Source organism: Ailuropoda melanoleuca, chromosome 7 (genome assembly GCF_002007445.2).
Source record: "Ailuropoda melanoleuca isolate Jingjing chromosome 7, ASM200744v2, whole genome shotgun sequence".
In the NCBI taxonomy this organism is placed as follows: domain Eukaryota; kingdom Metazoa; phylum Chordata; class Mammalia; order Carnivora; family Ursidae; genus Ailuropoda; species Ailuropoda melanoleuca.
The window spans coordinates 55,595,738-55,618,008 of record NC_048224.1 but is presented as its reverse complement, the minus strand read 5'-3'; the positions used below and the strand labels follow the sequence as shown (position 1 = coordinate 55,618,008).

Sequence of the window (22,271 nt, the reverse complement as noted above, 5' to 3'; positions counted from 1 at the left end):
GAGAGAAGCAGACTCCCCACTCAGGTGGGCTCCCTCCTTGGACCCCGAGATCAGGACCTGAGGCAAAGGCAGACGCTTAACTGACTGAACCATCCAGGCGCCCCCCTGCTACTCATTTTAAAAATAAGGATAACATGGGACGCCTGCATGGCACAGCGGTTAAGCGTCTGCCTTGGGCTCAGGGCGTGATCCCGGCATTCTGGGATCGAGCCCCACATCAGGCTCCTCCGCTATTGAGCCTGCTTCTTCCTCTCCCACTGCCCCTGCTTGTGTTCCCTCTCTTGCTGGCTGTCTCTATCTCTGTCGAATAAATAAATAAAATCTTAAAAAAATAAAAAAATAAAATAAGGATAACATAGCAGAACCAGACTTATAGGGCTGTTGTGAGGAGTGATGAAGTCCAGCGTTTAACAGAGCCTGGCACACGGGACACATACATCAGAGCTGTTACTATATTAGCTATCTTTTCTGAATTTGCTGAGCCCAGGAACTGTCCCCAAAATACACAAGTCAAGACACTGTTAAGTTCGTCTGTTTTATTTCTAGTCCGTAGAGATGATATCCGGCGTCACAAACACTCACACGCACACACACACACACAGACACACTTCATCCACCTGAATGTGCCCGGCAAACTCCTTCCTTTTGAGTCACAGGGACGAAGCCATACTTGGCGGTCCCCGAGTTGCTGGTTACATTAGTTAGATTTGGTCTTTCAGAAAGAAAACAGCTGAAGTTCTAAGAAGCTGAGCCCTTAGCCAGAGAAGTAAGTCCCAGAGCCAATAGCCACAATCTGAAATACACCCACCCCACCCCCCTTTCTAGGGACCACTCTTGAGCCCCTCTCCCTCCAGGAATTGAGTTCCTAGTAAATGGTGGAAGAACTGGTGGTGTTTCCCAGGACACTCCCCTTCCAATGAGAGAACTCTCTTTCCTGCCCTTTCCAGAAGCTGGGGACACACCCACTTGTCCCCCTCCCTTAAAGGCTTCCTGCAGTCTTGTAAACTGTGGAACCTGTTGAAATAAGCGTGGTTGCTTCTGCCTTCCTCTCTGAGTGAGGAACGGGTACACTGACTATAATGGTTAGTTACGGAAGGTACTACCTTGCTCAGAGGTCTCAGCCTGTCCCGGAGAAGAGAGGCCAGTGGGAAGGGGTGGGGACAGGCAGTTGTTCATCTAATGATCTGGGGGGAGGGAGAGGCAGGGAGGTGGTGGGGTGAGATTTTATATTTACAGGGAGAACTGTTTTTGCTGGGGTTTAAACTTCAACTAGGCTTGTGCATTGGAGCAACTCCTTGAAGATCAGCCAGTCACGGCCAGATAATCTTGTTCCAGGAACTGGTTGAGACCAGTGGATTGACCCAGCCTGGGCAATTCCCCATCCCCTAACTGCTCCACTCCCTCAAGCTGCTGCAAGGGCAGCTCCTTAAGCCCTTGATTACGGGTCACTAAGCAGCTGCAGGGAGCCCACACTGACTCCCACCTCCAACAGCACCCTGACATTTGCGCTTAATGTTTGGCGAGGGCTTCACCAAGACTCCTGCTCAGTCTTGGGCCCAGGATTGCAGTGCAGTCACCCCACGGTCCCCTCTTCCTTAACATTCATCTCACGGGTTGCTGTCTGGTTCTGACTTCCCCACTAGACTAAATTCCGTGAGTATCCATTTCACTCTCTGGTTCTTAGCAGGTGCTTAATAAATATATTCAACAGACGAGTGTATCTAAGTCCTGAGTGGGCAGGGTAAGGGACTCCAGAACACAGATGGGGTCAGGGCTGGGGTCCCTGCTCAGCCAAGATGGGGGTAAGTGGGACAACTTCCTGCATGAGTTCTGAGAAGTGGCTTGGCGGAGAAGCTCTAGGGAAGGCAGAACTGCAGAGGCAGCCAGGCCCTTACCCAAACCCTGGTGCTGACATGGAGGCACTGGGAAGGGTGAGTCCTGGCCCAGGTATTGACCTAGAAGATTGCCCCTCCCCACCCCTTCCCTCGTTTTCATCACTGAGGCTGCCCAGAGCAGAGAAGAGTTTGGGCACGGCATCTGAACAGCTGGGTTCCAGTCCACACTTCCATCTCCCGATTAACCCCTTGGCAAGGCACTTAATCCCTGTGAGCACCAGTCTTCCCACCTGTGAAATAAGAGGACAGGTCTAGCAAACCTACAGAGTGGATCAGAGCTCTCAAACCTTGGGAATCCATCATAAGGAACCCAATCCAATCCCCAAGCTCTAGGTTTTGGGTGAATGGAAATGGGTTAGAGGGCAAGGCACATGTCAGGACAAAGTGGGGGGACTTAAAGCTTATAATAGGTGGTCAATAAATAGCCACTGAATGACTGAGTGAGTGAATGAATGAATGAATGAATGGAGTAAGGTGGTAAGGCAAATCGGGGAGCACAGTCAGGTTTCAAGCAGACTGGGATCAGAAGGGCAACCTTCTATTTCTCAGCTCTTGCCTTATTAGTGGTGCTGACGGTTTGCCATGAGCATTCTATTCCTCCTTCTCCTATCCTGCTGTCCTAAGCATCCTCCCCAAAAGGCGGCACCAGACCGAACAGACACCCCTCCCAAGGCCCCTCGCCTCCCTTCTACCCCCAAAGCCCTTTGCTGCAAAGGACACGGGGACTGCACTTTCCCTCCGAGCTGCCTGAACAGGTGTGGCTGCGGGCAAGGCCAGAGGATTCCTTCTGGAACCTTCCTGAAGGGCTCAGATTGCCAAGCCCCTCTCCTTCTCTCCTTCTGTCATCTCCCTGAGGATGAGAAGTGTGGGCTGAGGGAGGAGGTCAGTGGGGGAGGTGGGACACAGTGGTCACGCCCTAGACGACACAAGAGCACGGAACCACAGAACTGTCTGAGGAGAGCCTAGTTCCCACTCCAGGGTCTTCTGAAAGTGGACTGTGGTCCTCACCAGGGCCAGGCCAGCAAGCCTGGACCTAGCTCAGGGACCCTGGAAGGACGGACTATGCCAGCTCCAAGCGTGGGGATCACAGTCTTCCAGTCTCCCTGCCCTGGCTGCCCCCTCCAGGTTTTGGTTTGATGTCAGCCCTTCTGCACAGGGAAGAGAGAAGGAGGGAAGATGAGAGGGAGGGTCCCCAAGGCTCAGAATTCCCTGGCCCAGAGCCCGTTTAAGGCAGATAATTTGTGCTTTACAAAGAGATCACTGATTCTGCTGATTGAAACCAAAACAAACGCATGACGACCAGACAAAACAAATAAGACAAATCACAATGAATCAAGAAGGGCAGCAAGATCAGGGGGGAGGAACGGGGGCGGGTCCAGACGGAGGTCCTCAGGGCAGGCTGGCAATGTCTCTTTCTGGAGGGGGGCCAACTGGCTTGGGGCTGCTCTCGTTAGCTTTTCCTTCAAACATCATGACTCTGGTTTGGAGACAGAGGGGGGAAAAAAGCAGGATTAAGATTCCTTCCCTCATCCAGGGAGAGATCATCCCAGCCCTCCTGTCTGCAGGGTCCTCAGCCAAATGCCCTTGCCTCCATTCTCCAGTGGGATCTTCTCTGTGTGGAAGGGGCTCTAGCCCCATGCCACAGAACAGAAAACTGAGGTACAAAGATCTCTGTAAGCCATGCGTCTTCCCCTAACCACGCTGCCTGAAGGAGGCAGAGCTAGGCTGGGCCATGGCTCTGCTCAAAACCCCTCCAGATCTTCAAAAACCTCCCAAGGTTTTAAGAGTAACATCTGGGGTGCCCGGGTGGCTCAGTTGGTTAAGTGCCGACTCTTGATTTCAGCTCAGGTCATGATCTCAGGATCGTGAGATTGAGCCCCAAATTGGGCTCCACTCTGGGCATGGAGCCTGCTTAGGATTCTCTCTCTCCCTCTTCCTTGCTCCCCCCCCCCACACTCTCTCATTCTCAAAAAAAGTAGCATCTGGGAAGTTAGAGGATAGGGGTTCTGGATGGAGCCTCTGGAGGGAAACAGCCTGATTTGAATCCCACCCCTACTATTTCCCAGCTGGTAACTCAAGAAAAAGACAACCCACTCCCCACTGAGGCTCAGTGCTTCCATCTGGAAGTTCGGATGCCAAAAGTGCCAACACCCTAGAACTGTTTCAAGCACCCCCATTCTTCCTGTAGTCATACCTTGGCTGGGCTCTTTCTGACCCCTGGCTAGAAATCCCATCCAAAGGGCGACAGTCCACAAGCAGCCCACCTCCGAGCCGATCTGCACATCCAGGCCCTCCTTGACTTTTCCCCTCAGATGTCGATGGGGCACTTCCAACTTAATCCATCAAAAACTCAACTCCTGATTCCTGCCTTCCCTGCCAGCTCTTCCCCTAAAGCAAACAGCAACGTCACTCGCCGCAGACAGACCAGGGTCATCTGACTCCTTGTTGCCCTTTACACCCCTATCTGGGCATTGAAGCAAGTCTTCCATCTCTGTCTCCCTAATCATTCCCAGTTCCAGCAGCTTCTGCCTACCTTCGCTGCTTCCTTCTCCAGGCCGAGTGGCCTCATCTCTTGCCTGCACAGCCTCCCTGCTGCCACTCTTGACCCTGCCGCAGCCAGAGGCTTTTAAAAGTCGGCCCCTAGCTTACAGTCGTCCGATGGCATCCCTCCACATTAGTGCCAAATGCTAAGTGGGACCGGGACCTACAAGGCCCCATGTCACCTGGCCCCTGCCTGTCTCTGCAAACTCAGCCTTCACTCACCGCACTCACTGATGGCCAGACACACTAGCTTCTGTGTCGTTCCTTTGAGCATACAAGCACAGTCTGCCTCAGGGCCTTTGCACTTGCTGCTTCCTCTGCCTGGAATGCTTTTCCCCAGATCTTCACAAGGCTCATCTCTTCACATCTCCCACCCTCAGGGCTCTTGTCAAGTGTTGCCTTCTCAATAAGATCCTCCCCGCCTTCTATCGCACCCCCTGCTCCTCTCGTCCACTTTGTTTTTCTCTGTACGACACCATTGCGATCCGGCGTTTTAGTTTTTTGGGTTTTTGATTTTGTTTTTGTCTGTCTCTTGCCATGAGAATGTAAGCTCCATGAGGCCAGCAAATCATGTGTCCCCAGCACCTAGAATAATTCTTGGTACATAGTTGGTGCTCAATCAATATTTGCCGAATTAATAATTGATACCTCTAAGGAGACACTGGGTAGACCAGTGCCTGCCACACAGTAAATGCACGAAATCTTAGCTTTCTAAGAGCATCGACACTCCTTTGCTGCCACCTGGGGCGTCTGGCATCCCAGGTGTACTGTGGTCTGACCTTGATGGTTTTCCCACGACGCCTCTTGCCCCATCCCACCACATACTAGAAGCCCCGCTCGTGAGCACTTCCTTAGCTTCCTTGGGCCTCGACTTCCCCCTTTGTAACAAATAAGGTGGTATATTTTACATCCGTGCGTTCAAAACCAGAGACTCTCCAGGGAATCTCTGCGGGGGGCGGGGGGGCAGGAGCTGGGAAGTGTGATTTTGGCCACCACATACCGGGTGTTTGCCAAGAGCCAGGTACTGGGCGGGGGGCCTTCCTATGCCTTACGTCACTAGTCCTCAGGACAACACGACACAAGGTACGTATCTCTCTCTGAGATACGATAGTCTCTCGCTTACAAACCAAGAAACTGAGGCTCGGGACCTAAGGGGATTTGCCCAGGGTCAGTTAGGGGGCGAGTAACAGCATCAAGATTTGAACTCTGTCTCCCTTCAGAGCCGGTCGTTAACCATATTACGCTCTCCACAACCCCGTGGGGGAGTGGGATCACTTTACCAATGAGGAAACCCAGGCTCAGAAGGTTTNCGGCGGGGCCCTCCCCCCGCGGGGGGGGCGGGGGGGCAGGAGCTGGGAAGTGTGATTTTGGCCACCACATACCGGGTGTTTGCCAAGAGCCAGGTACTGGGCGGGGGGCCTTCCTATGCCTTACGTCACTAGTCCTCAGGACAACACGACACAAGGTACGTATCTCTCTCTGAGATACGATAGTCTCTCGCTTACAAACCAAGAAACTGAGGCTCGGGACCTAAGGGGATTTGCCCAGGGTCAGTTAGGGGGCGAGTAACAGCATTAAGATTTGAACTCCGTCTCCCTTCAGAGCCGGTTGTTAACCATAGNCGTTAACCATATTACGCTCTCCACAACCCCGTGGGGGAGTGGGATCACTTTACCAATGAGGAAACCCAGGCTCAGAAGGTTTCACAGTAGATAAGATTTTATTTATTTGAGAGAGAGAGAGCACACAAGCAGGGGGAGGGGCAGAGGGAGAAGCAGACTCTAAACTGAGCAGGGAGCCCGACGCGGGGCTCGATCCCAGGACCCCGGGATCATGACCTGAGCCGAAGGCAGACGCTCCACCCACCGCGCCCCCCAGGCACCCCCACAGTGGATGTATCCTCACCACCATCATTCTGCTTCCTGAGTGCTCATTCTACCGGAAGTTCTGCTACAGGCCCATGTTGCCTGCGAGGTATGGATTAACGTGACCACTTGACAGATAAGGAATCGGGCTCAGAGAAACCAAGCACCTCGTCCAGCAGGTCACACGGAGTTCCCTCCTGGCGGGGCCAGGGCCTCTCCGCGCACAATGACTTTGCCTTCTGAGGCCCCAGGAAAGGCGGGAGGTACTCACAGCTTGAGGACAGCCGACCTCTTCCCCAGCATCATGTTCACAAAGTCTCGGTAGGAGATGGTGTCGCTGACCCCACCTGTCACCTCCGAGATCATCTTTTTCATCTCCAGGTGGGTCTTGGGGACCCCGAGCTTCTCCATCATCCTCTTTAAAGACATCAGGTCTGCCAGAGGAAAAGCAGATCCGTCAACTGGAGATAGGCCGCGAGCGAGGAATGAGCCCATCACACCCTCCCCTGCTTTCTTCTGAGGGAGTATAGATGAGTGGTTAGGGACATGGACTTGGGCTGGAATCCAGCTCTGCTCCTCCTGGCTGTGGGACCTCGGGCAACCTACTTAACCTCTCTGAGACTCTACCCCCCAAAGCGGTAAAATGGGTCAATGGGATCATCTGAGAGGGCACGATGCATGAGAAATACCCGGCACAAAACAGGTATTTAGTAAGGGAGCCACTGTTCTCCATTCTATGTCTGCTGAGCCCCGAGTCTGGGGTGAGCCGTGTGCTCGCTGCTCCAGCTCCCCGGGGAGTCACTACCCAGCAAGGTGGGGTCAGGGAGCTGGCTTGACTGGAGGCAGGGAAAGTCATCCTGCAGGGTGCCGGGGGTAGCTTCTCTCCACCTGCCCCTCCCGCCCAGCAGTCCCAGGGTTCCGCCCCGCTGGCAGGGCGAGGGGGCCAAAAATACCCTGCAGAGCAGGAAAACCAACAAAGGAACAAAATTCAAGGAAAACAAGGGAGGCACCAAAAAGTCACTCCACACCACAGAATCGCAGCCTCTGACCTCCCGGCTCCCCAGATCTTAGGCAATTTCCTACAGATTGTTCTGTGAACAATGGGTCAGCAAAGGATGGCGGGAGAGAGGCGGGACAGGGGGCTGATTTTTGGGCCAGGGGAGTGACGCGACAGCTCACCCAAGAGCAGGACGGGCAGGACTGATGCCAGACCCCAAGGTGCCAGGCTGTCCAGGGCATTTGGAAGAAAACTAGGCAGCACTCTGCGGGGCAAAGGGAGAGGTCTCCCACATGCCGCTGGCCAGACTCGAAATTGGCAAGACCTTTCTGGAAGGCAATTTGGCAAGATGCTTCAAAAGCCTTTGACCCAGAATGTCTAATTCCTGAGATTTACTCTAAAGAAATAATCGGCGATGTGGACAAAGATTCATGTACAATGATGCTCTTCACAGGACTATCAGAAGCCGTTAAAACTGGAATTGTCTAAATGGGAGATACTAAGGCATTGGCTGAATAAATGACAGTCCAGCCCCGCGATGGAATATTATGCAGCCATTAATTATATTTCCAAACAAAAGTTAATCATATGTCAAAACACGCACAATATATTCGTTTTTAAAAAGGAGGTTCTAAAATGGTTCTAAAACTGCATTTGTGATTAGAACAAAGGGTGGAAGGATATAAACCAAAATGTTTAGAGCAGTTCTTTCTGGGAGGGAGGACTGTGGTTGACTTATTTTTGTCTTTGCCCTTTATTGTGTTTTCCAAAATTTTTTATGATGAAAACGTATTAATTTGGTGACCCCCATTTTTTTTTCCTGAAGGAAAACAAGGATAAAAATATTTAAAAAGGAGAAGAAGGAGACGAGACAGAAGAGGGTTGAAACAAGGCAGCGGCAGCAGCAACACAGAGCTCCGGGCGAAACGGAGGAGGGAGAGCCAGTTTGGGAAGCAAAGGCTACGACTTGGACCCTGGGCCACCGCTTCACCACCACGAGCCCCAAGCGAGTCAGTTCCCCCTGCTGAGCCTCGGCTTCCCTGTCTGTGAAATGGGGATAATTAAGCCAGCCTTGATCATGTCATAGCATTACTCGTGAAGGCCAAGGTATGGTCTTGGACCTAAGGGCCATGGGACAGCGTTTGTCACCCCCCACGCCTGGATCACACGATACAATCAGGGTCTGCTGGAGGAGGGGAGCAATGTGCTCGGAAGCCCCGTGTCCAGTGCGGGACGGCGTACAGCCCGTCAAGAGCTCGAGCATCTCCAGCCCCAGGCAGGGGTGGCACCATCTATCCTGAGTCCCTGCAGCACCCGGTGAGGAGGGCTGAGACATGCGCAGGGAGGTGGGTGGGAGGGAAGCAGTGAGGAGAGGAGTCTGGGGGCGGTGGATCCAGGGTAGAAGGGAGCCAGGCTTAAGGGCGACTCGCTGGCCTGACCCATGGGCGAAGCTTCTTACCCACACAGGTGGGTCAGAGGGCCTCTCTGGACCCTCAGAGCCTCCACCCACTGAACGCCCTCCTCCCCTTGCGCCATCGAGGCCTCACTTACCAATCTCGCCTTCATTGTTCAGGTCAAACTCCATGTACTTCTCTGGAAATCACAGAGCAAAAACTGGCATTAGCGTCCCAGAGACGCCCTTGAGGGCAACTGGCTGGGTCCCCAGGGAGCCCACCCCATCCTCCTCACCCCCTCACTTGGGAGTCTTGCCTTGAGTCCTGTCATCTCAGCCACTGTCTTTGGAGAAAGAGCTCACCCCGCCTGCACCCCTGTCCCACGGGCGCCATAGAAGAAGGTGCTGGGGCCATTCTGATGCTCTCCTGAGGAAGCCAGCTGCTGCTTTCCGCCCGGGTCCCCACCAGCATGAGCTGGCTGCCTCACACTGGCTCCAAAGTGACTAGAACAGATTCCCAGGCCGATATACGGATGCAGTGGCTTTGGGAAGCGTGGGGGGCAGGAACTGGTATGTTCTAGGGTGTCTCAGGAGATTCTGACGGGCAGCCAGGTGTGGGGGCCACCAATTTAAGGCGTCCCTGTGGTTCTGCACATTTTGGGGGGTTGTGGGCACCACTGAGAATCTGATGCTCTCCGGAGAGAAATGCTGTGAACTGCCCTTGACCCAAGTGGCACAAACAGTGTCCAGGGGTACACAGACCCTCTCCTGCAAGCCTCACCTCCAGGCCTTGAGTTCAGCCTCTCTGATCAAAGGGTCCAGAGAATCTCCAATGGTGAGGGAGGATATGTGGAGCAATGAGCTCCGTATCCTCTGACAAGGGCGGCATGTGGCCCTGGGCAGGTCCCCCCTCCCCCCCACACAAAAAAAGCCCTCAGGGTTTATTCCGCACTGAACATGCTGAGGAGCCAGTAGGAGAAGGCCAAAGGTCTTCCCAGTGGCCGGAGGGGTCCCTGTGATCCTCTTGAGAATCTGCCCTCCAGCCTCTCGAGCTGCCTCTTCCTCCCTCACCTCTGCAGCTCCTGGCCCCTCCCTCCACCCCACCCCACCCTGCCACACTCCTGCTGGGGAGGGCTGCCCTTCTGCCTGGATGTTCCTCCCAGGTGTTCTCAGGGCCCTTGCTCACGCCTTCGGCGCTCCCCAGCCTTTCTGGTTGGGCACAGCCACCCCCACAAAGCCCCTTCGGCCATCTGTGTGCTCAGCAGTGTCCTTCTCTCCCCCCCGCCCCCCGCCCCTCTGCACACAAGCTCCTTTGCACAGGGCTCTCTGTGCGCTCCCCACTGTACCCCCAGGCCTGCAGAGGGGCTGGCACGTAGTAGGTGCTCATTTGGAAGTCAAATGAATGAGTGAGTTGAAAACCTTTACAGTCCCTTTGCTTCCAAGCTCAGTTCCAGTGGTTCCAGTCCGCCCTAATGGGCTATGTCCATCCTATGTCCCAATGAAGACAAGGAGAGGAGATCTCTGTCTCTCCTCCCAGAGCCACCTCCGGAGAGGGACCCCCTCGGTATCCAGAGACAAGGGAATGGACCGCTGCTGCTTTGGGTGGTTCTCCTATGGGCGGCGGCGACGGGTTGGTGGAACGGGGCAGGGACCGGGGTGTCTTAGTTCTAATTCTTTTTGTTAATGTAGACAGCCCCATTGCATAACGGTTCAGAGCGGGGGCTCTCTCTCTGGAGAGAGACCAACATGTGATCAAACCTTAACTCAGCCATCGGAAAGCTGTGTGACCCCACACACGAGACCCTGCCTCTCTGAGCCTGAGTTTCTTCATCTCTAATTTGAAGCTCGCACCCATCTCCTTCCTGGCTTAATTGGGATGAGCTGGGGCGCTCACAACACCGCATTCAAAGTGCTTCCCACGAGGTCAACACTCAACAAATGCTTCGCCATCGGTGTCCTGCCTAAGGACAACGAAGCTGTGAGCAGCCTGCGGAGCACTGGGCAGGCTCTTCGCCTTGAAGCAGGGAGGATGTCCATGTTGCCAAGATGGGGGGGAGGGCGCATGCGGCCTTGAGGATATTCTCTGAGGTCCTCCAGCGGCCAGGGCTCCCTGCACGCCGAGAGCATCTCCCAGGCAGGAAAGGTGGGTCTGCCCTGCTCCTTATGTGCACGGCTCCTCTCCTTTCGAGCTGCTGGCTGGGACCCAAGCGCCAGGGCCCGGAACAGAGGGACCTTTATGCCGCCCCCTCCCCGCGCGGGCTCCCGGGCCCTGTTTTCTTTTCATCCCGTGCTGCTGGGATTCAATGGGCAGAAACTCTGCCCCCTGCCCCACTGTGGCGACACAAACGTCCATTCTGCACAGGGGCTCCCGAGCCGCTCCCCCGCGGAGGGGAGAGGCCAGGGCTGCTACAAAGGGCTGATTGTGTGCTGGGGCCCCAGGAGCGAGTAGGGTCTGGGCAGCAGCGGACAGGAGCCAGCCTGAGCCCTGCCTGCCGGGCAGCTGGGGGGTGGGGGGTGCTGCGGGCAAGGGTGAGGGGCCTGGGGTGGCATGGAGGCAGGTAGAGGGGCCAGTGCCTGGGCCTGTGGCTGGGCACCCCATCTCACAGCCCTCCAGGAGGAGGGCGTTCTAGAAGGAACAGGGGGTGTACGCTGGCCTTGTGGGGTAAGGAATCCTATGTGCCAGGGGGCCAGCCCCGCTCTCCTGGGAGGTGGGGCAGACAGCCCCAGCTTACCTTTGAAGGCAGCAAGCTTTTCTGGCAGGTTCTCTTCATCACTGTACTTCTGGTCACAGAGAAACTCCTTCGAAGGTGAAAGGACAGCGCTGAGCACCGGGTCAGCAGGCAGAACTCGCTGACATGTAGGCCCCGGCCCCGTGTCTGCTCCCACACCAGGTGGCCGGGCTTGGCCAGGGAGGGCAGGAGGAGCCAGTGTTTGTCCTGGCCTCCTGTCAACCCCCAGAGGCAGGTCTGCAGGAATTTGCCCTGTGGGCAGGAAGTACGCTTGGCAGCCCCGGGTGGGGCCCGGAGGGTCTGCCCTAAACACCTTCAGCCAGCCTCTGAATTACCAGTGTAGGGACCTGGGCCTCCTCCCCCAGCTCCAAGATCCATGAAGCCGTAAGCCCCAAACACAAGCTGTCTGCTTTCTAGCATTAACTTCTTAAGAATGTGACCCTAGCTTATTAATTCCTCCCTATACCTCTATTGTTTTATCTGACAAATGGGTAGAATCATCACAGCTACTTCTCAAGTTCATAAGAGAATCCAAGGAGAGCGTGCGTATGACTCTTGGTATACAGCAAGTGCTCAATAAACAGCAACTATTGCTTTATTAGTCTCTGCTCTAGCCAGAAAGGTGATTGTATGTTGCTTGGGACGTCACTTACTCTCTCGTCCGTGTCCTCACCTGTAAAAGAGGGCCACCTTCCCCTCAAATGATGCCTTTCAGAACCAGAGGTGCGGGAGGGGGAGGCGTGCGGGAAATGAACAACAGCCTCCAGGATGAAACACCAATGCGCATGCTCTCTTAGGCTCTCCCAGGGGGCCCACAAGGTAGCTACTATCATTACTCCCATTCTACAGGTGAGGGAACTGAGGCTCACCCAGGCAGAGCTTCACCTCGGCTCCGACTCCCATAGAGCCCACGTCCTTAACCCCGACACTTAAAGATGGGCAGAGAGCAGGCATTCAACCGGCTTCAAAACAAAACGCCACCAATCGGGAAGCACCTGTTATGCGGGGCACAGCGCCAGGCAGCTGGCTCGCCTGTTGCTGATCTTCAAGCCGCCCCAGAGCCTGTGTTCAGATGGGGAAGCAGAGGGCATGTTCCCATCCTAGCACTGGACTCCGCAAATTCCCTCTTCCCTGGACCTCGCTTTCCTCATTACTGAGCAGACCGGACATGGGCATTGCCCCTCCTTCAACAGGTTTTGAGGGACCACAGGGCACATGGCTCCAGAGGTTCAAGGCATCCACGGAACAGGTGAGATCAGGGAAATAAGGTCCTTACCGTAAAACCACAAGAAGCCCATGTTTAAAATGATGTTAAATGTTACCTGGATCTGTCATTCCATCTGTTTCTAAATTCCTGCTGCCAGGTCCCACTCACTGACGACCAAGTCTGTACTCACGCATCTCCTAGAACACCAGACTTGCCAGTCTGCTGTGTAAACCCCCAAGAGCTTTAATGTAGGAGAATGAATACGAGAATAACTGATGATAAAGTGCTCTGGGTTTGGGTCTCAGTCGCCTCCTCACTAGCTGTGAAATGGGCACAGGGTCCCCATCTCCTCGGGCGCCTGCCCCTCAACGGGGATAACCCACCTAGTGCCAGGCTGGTTCGTCGGCGCTCAAGCAGCAGCGGGTAGGACAAAGTGCGAGGCAGACTACGATCCCTTCGGGGGTCCATGTTCCTCCACATTGACTCAACCCCCCTCGACAGAGAAGTATCCCTCTCCAGCGTGGCTCCCCTCCTTGGTTCTGGGGGCTCTGTCCGACGCCTTGAGCCCAATTTGCCTGGATCCCTAGAGGGGGTCGGTACCTATCGTGGACGGGCTCTGGCCGGTGCAGGATTTCTGCTTTGGGAGGGCACTGTGCTGTCTCACTAGGGTGGGAACAGGCAGGCCGGAGAGGTCAGATGACATGTCTGAAATTCCTGTACCTAGGAAGGCACAGGCTTGGTTTAGAATCCGATTCTGTTGGACTCCAGGGTCCAGGCCTCCAGCAGCCTAGCAGAGGGCAACCCCAGGGCCCACAGTGTGGATTGGCCACAGCCTGGACCTCGTTACCAGGTGCCACGCTGGAAGCGTCTCCTGCAGCCTGGGAGGCCACCCTCCTTCTGGCTGGCTCTGTCCAGGACTTCTCTTCCTCTTGGCTCCTTCTCGTAGCTCTTCACCGCCCCACCCCATTCTCTGACCAAAAGTAGGACAATTAACTCGTCTGTGGCCCCGAGCAAACCGGGCACCACCCGGGGTCACAGGTCCTATTATGTGCACAGCAGAGGGACAACTAGGTTAGTGGTTCCTGGACTTTGGGATAATGCAGAAGGAAACATGTCCCCAAAAAGTAAAAAATAGAGGAAGGTGCTAATACAGGGCTGACAAGGTTTTATTTTGCCAAGTAGAGACTCGAATAATCACCACTGACAGTTGCCATGAGTTCAAAAAAGGACATTTTGGGGCATGTGCGTGGCACAGTCAACTGAGCGCCCGACTCTTGGTTTTGGCTCGGGTCATGATCTGGGGGTCCTGACAGCGAACCCCATGTCAGGCCCTGCGCTCAGTGTGGAGTCTGTTTGTCCCTCTTCCTCTGCTCCTCCCCCTGCTCTCTCTCTCTTGTAAATAAAATCTTCTAAAAAAAAGGACATTTCGTAGAAGTAGGAAGTTCATAATTGTTCAATGGAATCCATTTAGCCTATGTTCGGTTCACCGCATTGCCCCCGTGTTCCCTCCACTTGACCATTTTGGGAACTGGAAAACCTTCATGGCGGAGGCACATGGGTACAGGCCAGCCCAACATCTGGGAACCTCTGGTGAGAGGCCTGGGGGCTGTCCCAGCTCCCACATTCTGGTCGACCAGAAATCCTGCACCAGCCAGAGCCTGTCCCCAACAGGTAGCAGCCCCCTGCGGGGAGCCAGGCAGGTTGGGCTCAAGGGGTGGGACACAGCCCCCGATCTCAGAGACAGATCACACACAGACCATCGCAGGACCACCAGGCAGTGACTCCTGTTCACTGGGCCCGACCCCGGGCTGGTAGGCACACCAGCCCTGGGGGACCATGATTATTGTCTTCTCGCTGAGGAAGCCAGTTTTCTCCTTCGTGCTTCTGACGCCTAACATGCTGTTTTACTGGGGATCTCCCCCCACCCCACCCCCACCGCTAAAGTGAGTGCCTCGGCCAAGCAGGCCTCCTTTCTGGGCCTCCCCCGTGCCAGGCTTGCTCCCAGCTTGGGACCTTTGTCCTTCGCTCTGCCCCCTCCCTGCAGCACTCACTCCCCCACACCTGCATGGCTCTCTCCCTCACCATCTTCACGCATTGGCTCAACTATCACCTTCTCAAGGAGGCAAACCCCATCCATCCTGCCCACCACAGTCACCTGCCCACTCCCAACCTGCCTACTCCCAACCCCCCTCATCTGGCCGAGCATCTCCTTTTGTCCCGTGGGATGCTATTTACAATGTGATGCTAATTGTAAGGGTCTCGTCCATTGTCTGTCTCCCCTCCCCCCGCTATAGTGTAGGCTGCACATAGTAGGTGCTCAATCGATAGCAGCAGGCTGAGTGGATGAACTGAGAAGCAGAGAGGATAAAGAACTAGCTCAAAGCTGCACAGCTGCCGAGTGACCGCGCTGGGGTTCACGTCCACAGTGGAGACTGTCTGGGCTCCTTCCCTGCACAGAGTCGAGGAACCCAAGTGACCCAAGGTCGGGGCTGTTGGGAGGAGGCAAGCCTGCAGCCACAGGTGCCAGGAGGAGGGGGTGCTTACTGTCTCATGCCCCACAGGTGCCCAGCACATAGTAGGTGCTCAGGAAACATCTGTCGAGTGACTGGAGAAGCCTGGCATTCAGCCCGGAATCACTTTCTCCGCTCTTGGCCCTGACATGGTGGGGCAGCTTTGCAAATGCGTACGCGTGCGACATAGACCGAAGGGCCTCAGAGAAGGGAATCCCATTTTTCCTTAGAGCCCCAAATGACAAGGGCTTAAGCCACAGAGTGGCTAGGGCTGGGAGAGAGGCATCTGACCCGTTCATGCGTGGGTGGGCAAGCCTTGCTGACCCCGGGCTTGGGGCAGCTGTGTGGACCGGGCCCTCAGCAGGGCGCCAGGGAGGGGGCAGGTGGGCAGCAGAAACAGGAGTCTCGTTGGTAGGGCTGCCAGCTCCCAGCCCGGCTCCAAGCTTTGCATTCTTGGTTCCTGCTCATGCACAGCCCACAGCCTCCCCACGTTCGGAGTCCTCCCTCCTCCCCCCTCCCCCTTCCCCCCTCCCTGGGATCCTTGCCCAGCCTTGGGGCACAGCCAGGCCCAGTGGACAGGTACCCTGTGTGTCCACGCTCCGGGACCCGCAGCTGGCCTGCCTCTGGGTCCCCAGGCAGAGGAGAAAGGGACAGAAGCCACCGCAGATATTTGGAGCAAAAGCAGAAGAAGAAACAAAAAGAGGGCAAGCTGGAGTGGCAAGGCCTGGGACCGAACCGCTGAGCAGCTGCGTGGAAATGATTTCGTTTGTCTGTGCCTTGGTGCCTTCATCTGTAGGAGGGATAAAAATGCCCCCTAGGCTTGGCCTGAGAATCGCAGGATGTAAGCAAATACATGGGAAGGACTCACACGGTGCCTGGCACCTAGTAAATACCACATAAGTGTTAGCCGTTAATTACTGGGACCTCCTAACACTTACACGCGTACAATGCACTTACAACCCCCACCATCCAGACCATCATCAGCTACCAAATAGATTCGGAAGCAAACCCCCTCCCCCGACTTAGGCTAGTTACGATTTCTCTTTCCCCAATCTGGGTATTCCCATTGGATAGATGGGACAACTGAGGCCCAGAGACGTTGCTCAACTTGCTCAGCGTTACAAAGTTTGAACAATTCAAGCAGAGTCTACCTCCCTTCACCATGCCAGCTCCTTCCCTGCCCCAGACAAGGAGAGGGTGGCCTGGCCACGGGTTTCTGGGCAAAGAAAGTCAATACTGAGATTTCCCTTTCCTCTTGGCGGCTGCAGAAAGGGGTTATTCCAGAGGCCAGGGAGCCGCTCTATAGCCCTCTAGGGGGATGAGGAGGCATTCCTCCACCCCCATGCCCCTCTCCACTACAACTCACTGTCCCAAAAGACAAGTTCTTCCAGCTGCAGGAACTGCTGTCGGGGCTTCCAGGTCTGAGGGGTGAAGGGGGCCCCTGGACTCTGAAATGGTGGCCTGGTCAGTCCCTGGCAAAGAGCCAGAATCTGCAAGTGGGCAGGAGTCTGGGGTCAAAAACGGGAAGCTGTGAGCCTCAAACCGGAGTGTCCACGGGCAAGGCCCAGGAAGGTGGCAGGACTGCTAAACGCCCACACAGGCCCAGAACCTGGAAGGGACTCAGAGCATCCAGCTTGCCCTCTTTTCCATACCTGGGGAAACTGGGCCCCAGAGGGGAAGTCTTGCCTCCAGCCACAGTGGCCAGGAGACCCCCATACACTCCCCAGGTGCAGGGTGTGCAGGGCAGAGGGCTTGGGGAGGGAGGGTGAATCAAGTTGCCGGGGTTCAAATCCCAGCTCCAGCACTTGCTGGCTCTGTGGCCCTGGGCAACTTGCTTTACCACTCTGGGCCTCAGCTTCCTCATCCATAAAATGCGACCATGATGACAGAACCTCGTCATTGGGTTGGTGTAAGGATTAGATGGGCTAACCGCATAGAGACAGCCTGGCTCCTAGCACACTGCCTAAGTGTTAGCAGTTACTATGATGTGTCTGGATCGCCCAAACTCAGGCCTCACCAAGAGAGAAGCATGAGCAGGGGAAGGGCAGAGACCCATCCACAACTCTCTGTTGTTGCGCCACGGAGTCCTCCTGGTGAGCCTTGACCCTTTGGCCATCCCTCTGCAAGGGCAAGCTTTGATTTGTCCTTGGATACCGGGTGGACTTGGCAGTGATGGGCCATCCACATGGGACACAGTGCTCCCATCACAGCCCCAGGGGAAGGCGCCCACAGCCACACCTGCTCGCCACTGCCTCTCTTGGTCCTCTCCAACCTCTGATGCATATCAGAATCTACCCCCACCCCTGAGAGCCCCATCGAGGCACTTGAGCCCGGAAGGGAATATTTCCAAAACCAGCAGAGGCTGGCAGCCCCCGCTGTGTCCGGCCTTCCGGATCCCAGCCACCTGCCTGCTCCCCCCTCCCCCACCCCCTCCTCAACTCTCTTTCTGGCCTGGTACCCTCTAGCACCTGCTCCCGGATGCTTGCTCCTGGCCCTCCGGGCTTGTCTTTATGTATTAGCTGCAGCAAAAGTTTGGGGCAGGCAGATATCACCATCTTGGAGGCCATCCAAGGAGCTGGTGGCTGGAGCCCTGGGCAAAACCCCCAAGGACAGGCAGCACCATACCGGGCCTGGGCCGAGATGCCTCTGACGCAACCCACAGGCTCTTAAAGGGCCAGGGTCAGGCCCGTGCCTGGCCTGGTGGCTGGTGCGCAGCAGGGGCCTGTAACGTGCACCCACAAGGGCAGCAGGCTCGCGCTCCCCATGGCAGCTCCGGGGCCTCATCTGGAGGCAGCATCCTTGCCAGCAGATGGGGCAGCTAAAGAAAAACACCCCACACATGACACAAATGAAGCAGACCCGACAGAAATTCCATCCCCGGCTTCCTGTGACACAGCCACGCCAAGGTCGAGACCGGCTGTACCCGCGGGGACACTGAATCCTCGGAGGCTCACGTGGCCGCTTATCACCATCTCCCTTATAATATATTAAGGAAGAGCAAGAGAGACGGGTGCCCAGCGATGCCAGCAGGGCACAGTCACCCAGGCAGGGACAGACAGGGTGGCACAGGGTACACAGGGCAAGAGACACACCTGTGTAGTGCCTGGCTCGGGTCTCAGAGGTCCCCTATTGCTAGGACAGGACAGGGGACATATAACACCGGGCCACAGATCCCCAGCCTGCCCTGTCCAGCTCTTCCCAGTACAGATGGTGCATGGGCTCTGAAATACCCATTAGGCCCCTAAATGCTACAGGGAATGCCGAGTGCCCTTCACTCGACCCAGGAGGGCTGGGAAGGTGGGCCAGTAGCCAGAGATCCTTATCACCTAAGCAGGAGAGGCCTGTGTCACAGGCCACCTGGCGGACAGAGTCCCCAGCAGGCCACGGGCGCCGTCTGGAGTCGGAATCCCAGCTCTGCCACTTTCTGGCTGGGTGACCGTGGGCAGGTAACTTCACCGAGCTGTTTGCTCATCTCTAAACCGTGAGCCTGAGTAATCCCTGTCCCATGGGGTGTTTACAGATGCCTCCCGCACATCTATCTAGTCAAGCGCTCCATCCGGAGGAGTCACCGAGATGATGCATGCCAAGTACTGTGCACGGGGCAAAGGCACGACCCACGGTCTTTGTTAAAGATCCTGGCCCCTGGCTGCTTCAAGATCCAGCCCTTGCCCTCCCCTGGGCCCCTCCCGCTCAGTCCCGACGGTGAGGGCACTCTGCAGGGCAACCCGCAGAACCCCACTGCTTCTCTCTGTCCCTGTGGGAAGCTGGAGAGAATTTGTCCCGTTGCCATATAAGGCCAGGCCTGGCTGGCCCGGGGTCACCTGCCATGCCACCAAGGCTCAGGGAATGTCAGCTATGTGTGTGGGGGGGAGTAGGAGGCGAGCGCACATCCTGCCCCCTTCAGTAGTGCCGAGAACGCCCACACGTGCTCGCACGCACACGCACGCGTGCACACACACGTGCACACACAAGGCAGAGACGGGGTGGCTTCAGGCAATGTACTCAGCCCCTCCGTGTCTTGTCTTCTGTAAAATGGGAATAGACACTCACGAGATTAGAGTGAGCGCTCAGTGAGATAATGCCCAAAGCACTCCTGGCACGCTGCCCAGCTCATGCCAAGTGCTCAGACAACGATCACAAAAACTAGAGCAAAGCCAAAAAAAGTGCATTTCCATGCAGCCCCCCAGGACCTCTAGGTCCACCCAAGTCTCCTTCTATTTTTGCTCCTGACCCTTATAACAACAACAGCTAAGACTGAGCTGCCCTGCTCTCCCCTGGGAGCTGGCCCAGCCCTGGGGTGGGGGGAAGGCCCCAGAGGGCACTGGGGTGTTGGCCCAGAGAAGCCCCCAGAGCCGCCAGCCAGGCTGGGCTCGGCCTCCAGCAGCAGCCACAGAGGTTCTCGGACACATGCAGCCAGCAAGTCACGAGGCCCCATCCTCCAGTCGCTCCTGCTTCCGCGGGGCCACTGGGAAACCACTCCGTCCGGCCCCCCAGAAGCGGTAGTGAAGCCACACCCTGAAGAAGGCCGTCTGGGCTGCCGATGTGGTTCCCTCTAGAATCCGCCCGCCCCGGGGAACTCCTGCTGTGCTTACAGTCCCGGTGGACTCAGACCCTCAAACAGAGCAACTCCCTCAGTCTGCAAAGAGCGCCTGTCTGTTCATCTCCACTGATTGTCGCAGGGACTCGGAACAGGGCAGGGATCACCGCGCCCATCTCAGGCAGGGAAGCCTAAGCGTCTGCCTCATGGAAGGGTCCGGCCCAAGCTGAGCAGCCAGCATGGGCTGGGGCTTGTCTCAGACCTTGCCCCTGGGATTGCACTGTCTGTCTTTGAAACACCACCAAACAAACCAATGACAACAATCATAGCTACGTGCTTTCCGTAGATGATCTCTCTGAAAAGTCACCGCCACCGAACTACCACTATCTCAAATGCGTACCCAAGGTCATAGAGCCAGTGAGCGCTCTGCCCACCCCTTCACCCCCACTCAGGACTCCACACTATGGGGGGCTGCCCCGACCTCCTGCAGGGGGAAGCAGCTCAAACTTCTGGTTTGATCCTGGAGTCCCCTTCCTGTGGTTTGATCCAGCAGCCCACGAGCAGCCCGGGTTCGCATGGTTGGGCTCAGAATAGCTTCTGGGTAGGGAAAGGACAGTAGACCGCAAGCTCTGTCACCGGCTCTATGTGTGTGGCCTTAGCCAGCTGCCTGCCCTCTCTGGGCTTCGGGGTCCCAAGGCGGTGACACATGACCCCTTCTTGCTCCCTTTCTCCAGTCCTAGCACTGTCCAGATCAGCCCCTGAGAGCCACGGCCCTACCCCCTTCTGAGCCAAGCCAGTTCACCTCCCAAACCACCAAGGTAGCTTACCGCACCCACCCCCCGCCCTGGTTTCCCCCCCACCAAGGGCAGGACTGGCACGAAAGTCCCACACATTCTCAGCAACTGTGTTTTGTCTCACCGTAGTCACCTCTCCCCCATCTCCAGCTGTCTCTGGCTCAGGGTCCTGCAGGCTGTGGGTGGATTCAGCCAGCTTGGAACCCGCCCTGTCGAGTGGCCCAGGGGGCTGTATGAGGTCAGGGTTCCAGGCTTCTGTCCAGAGGGCAAGAGCAGCCAAGACCAAGGGCAGGCTGGCTGCAGAGTAAACTGGGAGGGAGCCCAGCAGCCTCGACCCCTGAGAGCCCTGGCCACGCGTCCAGTCTCCCTTTCAGCTGCCTTCAAGATGGCACCAAGAGGCAGGGTAATGACGGCACAGAAGGGACCAGAGAGTTTACTTGCAGGGACCCTGGGTTCCCAGAGCCCTGCTTGGGATTCCTACAGCCAGCAGAATGAAATCAGATAGGCTGCCTCGTTCCAGACACTCCAAAAAATCAAGGAGGGAATCAAGACTGCAAACCTTGGCAAGGAGAACTACTACAAAATACGACAGCTGTACCGCAGCCCCGGGACCCACCTCCACATCGCCTTGACCCGGACCCTGCTGACTGTCACCAGCTTCCCATTTGGGGACTCTGAGCTGGGCTTAGACTTGGGTGCCCAGCAGCTGAGGAAGCCAACAGGGGGAACGCCCAGCCTTGTTTCCGTGGGCACGTCTGTCAGGAGGGGATCTGGGAGACGTCTACCTTAGGAAAGAATTCTAGCACCGTCCCCAGAAGTCACCCCTCCTGCCAGGTGTTGGACCACGTACACTACATGCCTTCCCTCAGTGAGCCCTCATGATGACCCCAACTTCATTCTGAGATCGGGTACCTGATGGAGGCCAGGCCCAAGCCCAGATCTCACAGAACCCCAAAGCTCGGGCTCCGCTGCTTTTGAGCTTTGGCCAATCCGGGTAGACCCTGACACTTTTCCTTATTTTCTAGAATTTACGGGGTCATTAAGCAAACGTTTAAGGAGCTCCCATTGTGTGCCTGGCAACAGCAGATTTCTATAAAGAAATCCATGAGGTCCAACAAGAAAAGCATCAAGTGTCTCAGAGAACCTTTCCTAAAAGCTGGAGTGAGAAAGAGCTGTGGGGGGGGGCGGTGGAGGGGCTTGCATTTTCTGTGGGGGAGGGAGCACCGGCCTGCAGTCTGGACAGCCCCGCTTGGACTTGCTGTGCCATCTCGGGGCAGCCACCTAGCCTCTCTGGGCCTCCCTTCCCTCCCGCGGCTGTACTACCGGGGACTGCTCCGAGACATCGGGGGTCCCTCCCTGAGCCCAATCCTTGCCGCCGGTCCCAGGCGGGCTTCCGGGGAGGCCCGGCCGCGCGGCATCAAAGCTCCCGGGCGAGCCCCACCTCCCCAGCCGAAGAGTAACAACTTGCAACCCGAGACGCGGGAGCCGAGTTGGGCGGAGGGGTGGAGGCGGTGGAGGGGGACCTACCTGGAGTCGGAGGCACGGGGGCAAGGGGCCGAGGGAGGAAACTGGGGGAAGCCCAGAGGAAGAAGACAAGGGGGTTGATGTGGCGGCAGGCACAGCCCCGCAGAAGAAGGGGGGACCTGAGGGGCGCTGGGGTATCTGGGGGCGACTCGCAGGCCGCCCCGGCTGCACGCGCTTACCCGGTTGATCTCGGCCAGCCTCCTCTCCTGCCGGGCTTTGAGCAAGCCGAACGCTTTCCCTCCTGCAGGAGACAAAGAGGCGGCCCGGGAAGCGGGGGTC

At 56.4% G+C, this 22,271-nt stretch overlaps 1 protein-coding gene across 1 annotated transcript; it reads right to left on the bottom strand.

Moving 5' to 3' along the window:
* Nucleotides 1-521: 521 nt before the first annotated feature.
* AIF1L (allograft inflammatory factor 1 like) lies at nt 522-22,267 on the bottom strand (the record flags this gene model as incomplete). The annotated part of the gene is made up of 5 exons (XM_034663745.1): nt 522-3,372; nt 6,573-6,735; nt 8,850-8,891; nt 11,424-11,490; nt 22,172-22,267. Coding segments are annotated over 5 exons (456 nt in total), but the record flags the coding sequence as incomplete, so codon positions are not given.
* Between the last annotated feature and the right edge of the window lie 4 nt (nt 22,268-22,271).